Source organism: Glycine max, chromosome 2, assembly GCF_000004515.6.
Source record: "Glycine max cultivar Williams 82 chromosome 2, Glycine_max_v4.0, whole genome shotgun sequence".
NCBI lineage: Eukaryota > Viridiplantae > Streptophyta > Magnoliopsida > Fabales > Fabaceae > Glycine > Glycine max.
Genome location: NC_016089.4, coordinates 42,097,523 through 42,103,108, shown reverse-complemented (window position 1 = coordinate 42,103,108; position 5,586 = coordinate 42,097,523). Strand labels below are relative to the sequence as shown.

Genomic DNA, 5,586 nt, shown 5'->3' with positions numbered 1-5,586 from the left:
TTTAAAATCCCACATTTTACAAAACTGAAAAATAATCTAAATATAAGTAATTTTCAATTTTTCATGCTCTTATTTTCATATCAATTTGTAATGTTTCAATCACTATCAAGTGTCAACTAGCTCATCATGAATGATGAGATTTAAATGGGTTCTAGTAGTGGACAGTTTAGGAAAAAAGAAGACTTAATGTTATTTTTGATTTATTATATTTTAAATTTTTAAAGTTCTTTATTATCATAAATATTAACATTTTGTTACTTTTAAAATTTTGAAATAATTGATTTAACATGATAACGGCTAAAACCCATTACTATCTTTATTTTATTTTTAAAAAATAAAAAACTAAACCCCCTTAAGCGTGATGCTCCCTCCCCCTTCTCTCTCTCCCTCGCTCTCACAATGGAAACATTTAATCGTGCTTGGATGACTACGACGAACAATAAACAAGGTTGATGCAATGAAAACCCAATAACTGTACTGTGTGAACATCAAAGAAGTCACATAGAACAAATCATGAAGGACATAATTGATTATTCAGTGACTACTTTAAAAATCCAGCATACAAAGAGGAGCAATTCGGGTGAAGATTTTGAATATGAAGGATGCATTCCTTCACATTGTACAAACCCTAGACAATCATTATGAGTATTTTCAAATGAGAGTTGATGGAGTTGGAATTGGAAGAATGAACCTTATGATTTTACAATAACAAAATCATATTAAACCTTATGATTTAATTACAAGAAATTAAGGGACCTTGGTGCAAAGAATAAGTCAGAAAGTGTTCATATGATATTGCTTACAAGCCTATCATATTGTCAAATAGGTTTTCGCGAGCCATCTATAAAATGCGTGAATTAAACACAACAATAATATATGGATATTCCAACTGTAAAAACAATCCTCTAACTATTTGCATCTCAATTATATCATCCATCATATTATCACTTTTTTTTTTAATTTCTTTTTCTCTCAATGTCTACAAAACATTATCCATTTTTCTCAGTCACATATTCTTTTCTGTGTTTTCCTTTTCTTTTCCGGAGGTAACAGAATGAGAAGAGAGAATTAGAGGTTCAATGCTATAGAAAATTTAGTCAAACAGAATTAAACCTTCAATATCAACAATGACCAAGGGTAGCTCTATCAATAGCAACTACAGCTAAGGAAGCATATTTCTGGGAAAGAAAAACAAATGAAGAAATTAAATCATAAGGTCCCTTAATTAGAATTTAAAAAAAAAAATTGAGAATAGATCGAGCCTGACTCAAAAAGTTAGCCTAAGAATGGAAGAAGGCATAACCTAACTCCAAAACATAGCTTATAAGGATAATTTTGCCATAAACTCGGACAATGTGGGATCATAACAACAGTATAAGTCTATGTATGCTATCTACAACGTAAATAACGTCACTTGCTGGTAGCAGCAACTCTATACATCTTGAATTTTGTGGAGTCTAAAACAGTGATGTAACCTCACTTCCAAATGGAAGTTACAGCATAAGATTCTACTCAGAGCTTTCTAATTTTTTCTTTATATATACTTACCACTTCCTCCTCATCCTATTCAGATGGCAATCTGAAACTAACCTTGAGAGTTAGATATCATCGTCTAAGATATTTCGTTCCTTTGGCATCATCTTTAATGATACTGCAAAGGCTAGGTGGAAAATCAACTGGCCACAAAACCACATCATTTGCCAAAAGATCCATCTTAGCAAGATGATCTGCTGCTCTATTAGTTTGACGCCATGTGTGAGAAATTTGATATTTATCAAACTTCTTTAACAGTTTCCATATTTGCTTCAAATAGCCAACAGCTTTTGGACAAAATTGCTTTCTATTAACCGTCTTCACAACACTCATGGAGTCTGATTCCACCCATATTGCTTTAATCCCTAGACCCAAGGAAAGAACAAGGCCTCTCCACATGGCCCACAGCTCAGCCAAGAAAATGTCTCCTTGAGGAGCTTTAGAGACAAAAGCACATATTGGTTCACCCCTGTAATCACGAAGCAGCCCACCAAAACTAGCAGTGTTACTATGAATAGAACCATCAGTGTTTAATTTTGTCCATCCAAACTCTGGCTTTGTCCATTCACACCATCTTATGGATCTGGAAACTGGATCGAGAATGTTTGCAATTTGGTTGAGATTCGTTAGTAGAACCATCCCTTTGATTCTTTTCTGAGTAGAGGATAACTCAACTCTAAGCTCATTTTCCTTATCCTTGTGTTTCCTCCCTTTAAGATGTGCCCTTAAGAAATTTTCATTGGTTGTACTAATCTGACATAATGCACAGCTCCATTCCTTCTGGATTAGATTTTTACTAGTTAGACTTGTGTAACTGCTTTCTGTCTTGCCACAACCGGTGGTATCATCTGTCTCCTGATGCAAACAATTTTTTTAAAAAGTCTATATTAATATCTATTGAAACAATGACAAATAGAGTTAGAGTAGATGGTGAAAACTTATATAATTGAGAATGACATTTAGTATGACAACTGCATATTTGGAGCTAACAGATAAATGAGAAGTTAAATGAAAATACTAGGGCAAAAACTTGAAACCAATACCTGATATGCTTCAAGTTTCTTTTCTTCTATTTGACTTGTTGTAATTGTCTGGTCAGAGACGTCAAAAAGTTTACTATCCTCATCTGATTCCAAATGTCTGCTCTTCTCACTGAAGTTGACAGTAATTTGCTGTAAAGGCATAAAAATACTGCGGTAAAAACTTGAAACCAATATTTGATATGCTTCAAGTTTCTTTTCTTGTATTTGACTTGTTTTCTGGTCAGAGACATCAACAAGTTTACTATCCTCATCTGATTCCAAATGTGTGCTCTTCTCACTGTAGATGTTTGATGTCCTTGTAAATAGGCTCCAAGTACAGTAGTGTCTGGTTAAGAATTTATAGACATATGGTGCTGCACCAACATAAGGTATCAACAGCAAGATAGTTGCTATGGATTTCACATGAGGCCACCATGGGAGGCTGTAACAACAACCAAATTAAAAATGAGAAAAATGGTAGCAGAAAACCAAAAGATCAGCATATTCAAACATATGCACAAATGTGATTGGTTTCTTGCAGCAGACAACGAATGTAGGGGAGTGAACAATTGAGTTTAGTAGTAGTCTATTTTTTTTCTTTTTCTTTCCTAACCCTGTCAGTGACATACAATAAATTATCCTTAAATGCATGCTTTTTGCAGATGATATGCTTATAAAAGGCTTTAGAAACATACATTAAAACCAAAGGCTTTTGGCTTGAGTGGGGATAAAACAAAGTATATACATTGTAATTTTTGTAGAAAAAGGAGGAAAGTATCTTGGGGGGTAAAAGCCGGAAAATATGTCATATACCACAAGTTTATAAGTTTAAGTATTTGGGATAAATATTAGAAAATGACAAAAGAATGAATGAAGATGTCACATGTGACATGAGCTGAGTGGTTAAAATGGAGAAAGACATTAGTGGTTATTTGTGACAGCAAAGTACCTATCAAATTGAAAGGGAAGTTTTAGCATATTGCTATAGACCAGTTGTACTCTATGAACGTGAATGCTGAACTTTATAGACACAAGAGAAAAACATCGGAATAACATAAGTATGTTAAGATGGATTCGTGCCCAATGCTCACAAAAAAGAACATGATATGAAATGATTATACAGGAAGAGATATTTGTGTGACACCTATTAAGGCAAAGATGATTAAAAATCAATGAAGTTGTTTGAACACATGCAAAGAATGACATCATTTCACTAAGCAAGACTACCATCAAGCTCACCTCACAGCAATCAAGAAGCTAACCATGAGTTGAATTATGACTTGACGACTAAAGGTACCAAATTTTGTAATTAAATGAGCTTAACCATTAAACTAAACTATTACACTTTGGATACAAAAATGAGTTCCCCAAATTATCAATTAATTCTCATCAGAACAAAAAAGTACCAGTTAAATAACACTGAAAGTTCCCCTTCCACGATCATACACAAGGAAAACAGAACCCAAAAAGCAAGGCATCGCTGGTTGCTGGACCTGGAATCACTCTCCATTGCCCGAACAGAAACCAACCTGCAAAAGAATTAAAATAAATTTTAGGTACCAATTCCACAAACAAAAAAAAACTATTTTTTTAATGAAGAAACTAGCAGAAGGACAGGCACTTGCCTTCTCTGCATTTTTTATTTTTTGGAAAAATATTAAATTTGATTTTGTTTTTATCAGTTTTTTCTTCTTTTAACAGATTTATATAGTTAATTTGACATGGAAGTTTGAAAGAGAATAGTGAGTGGTTTGAAGTGCAGTTAAAACGATGAAGAAGTTTAACAAAATGTGTAAACCAAGTGGGGATATTTCCTTTATTATTGTTATTATAGATTATAAACTATAGATAATAGATACGAGAGAAGCCAAGAGTAGGTACTTACAATGGACAAAGAAAACTAACTGGAGGCCTGCATGTAAAAAAATAAATAAAATGCAGACATCAACGTTAGAGAATATAAGACCCAATAATTGCAAGTAAAATTTTAAAGAAACTAGTAAAGAAAAAATGAAGAGAAGAGTTGGAATACCAGGAAAGGACGGTGAATGATTTGGTTAAAAGAGTGTAAATTGCTTCTATCCAACCCATTGTTTCACTTTCAGTCTCAGTTCTATTCTTTTCTTCTTCAACCAAAGTCCAAAGAAAGAAGTTTATGGAGAAGCAAGTAGTAGCAACGTAGTGGAGAAGGAAAAGACCAAAAGTCAATTTAATCTCGGCGATCCTTCCTCGTATCTCTCCCTGTTTCCAAATAAACCAATAAAAGAAAGGGAAGGAAAAGACACGGAAAAATTAAGAAGGAAAAAGAAATGTTGGTGTGGTTTTGCTATCAATAATTGAAAGTAACTCAAAAGAAATGTTTGTGTCGTTTTACAAAATAATGAAAATATTGATTTGTTAATTTAAAAATATTAATAATATATTAATTTCAATAATTTTCAAATATAAAAGTTGTTAGAATATATGATACATATATTCTATATTTATGTATATCTCCTATTTTGATTATGTAATTAATCTTGTGTATATTCTGTCCAGATTCTTAGTTAATTAGTGTCATACTTTCTAGACTAATTATGCTCTTATATATTGTATATATTCTCACGTTATTAATGAGAAAATGCACGGATTCAAAGTTTCGATCCTAAAATCCCTAACAACCATCTTTCTTCCACCCTTTTTTATTCTCCTTCCGCTGCAATTCTCCATGGCCGATCAACCCAAATTCCATCATTCTTTGACTATCACCAATGTTAAATCCCTCATTCCCATAACGTTGGATGCGGAGCATGACATGTATTACTCTTGGGCGACTTTATTCAAGGTCCTTGTTAGGGTTCATGATTTACATCACCACATCATCTCTCCTACGGAGGCACATGAGGTAGCTGCCTATGTCGCATCCAAAGCCACATACCCTGTTCTATGGAAGAGTCTCGATGCCGCGGTGCTTTAGTGGATATATGGGATTATATCCACCGATCTCCTTCACGCTATCTTGCTCAAAGACGACACGGCTCAAGGGGCGTGG

At 33.7% G+C, this 5,586-nt stretch overlaps 1 protein-coding gene across 1 annotated transcript; it reads right to left on the bottom strand.

The window, feature by feature from the left end:
• Nucleotides 1-1,224: 1,224 nt before the first annotated feature.
• LOC102661917 (uncharacterized) lies at nt 1,225-4,801 on the bottom strand. The gene is made up of 5 exons (XM_006575294.4): nt 4,588-4,801; nt 4,441-4,467; nt 3,962-4,084; nt 2,577-2,997; nt 1,225-2,388 (listed from the first exon to the last, which is right to left on the bottom strand). Exons 1-5 carry the CDS (start codon nt 4,644-4,646, stop codon nt 1,606-1,608), a joined length of 1,413 nt encoding a protein of 470 aa, XP_006575357.1. The 5' UTR covers nt 4,647-4,801; the 3' UTR covers nt 1,225-1,605.
• Between the last annotated feature and the right edge of the window lie 785 nt (nt 4,802-5,586).

What these genes read in the sequence shown, in the direction of transcription:
- LOC102661917 (XM_006575294.4), bottom strand. Translation starts at nt 4,646, where the DNA reads ATGGGTTGGATAGAAGCAATTTACACTCTTTTAACCAAATCATTCACC. An exon ending in TCATTCACCGTCCTTTCCTG is followed by an intron (nt 4,468 to 4,587) that starts GTATTCCAACTC and finishes TTTTACATGCAG; the next exon opens with GCCTCCAGTTAGTTTTCTTT. An exon ending in CTTTCAGTGTTATTTAACTG is followed by an intron (nt 2,998 to 3,961) that starts GTACTTTTTTGT and finishes TTGTTGTTACAG; the next exon opens with CCTCCCATGGTGGCCTCATG.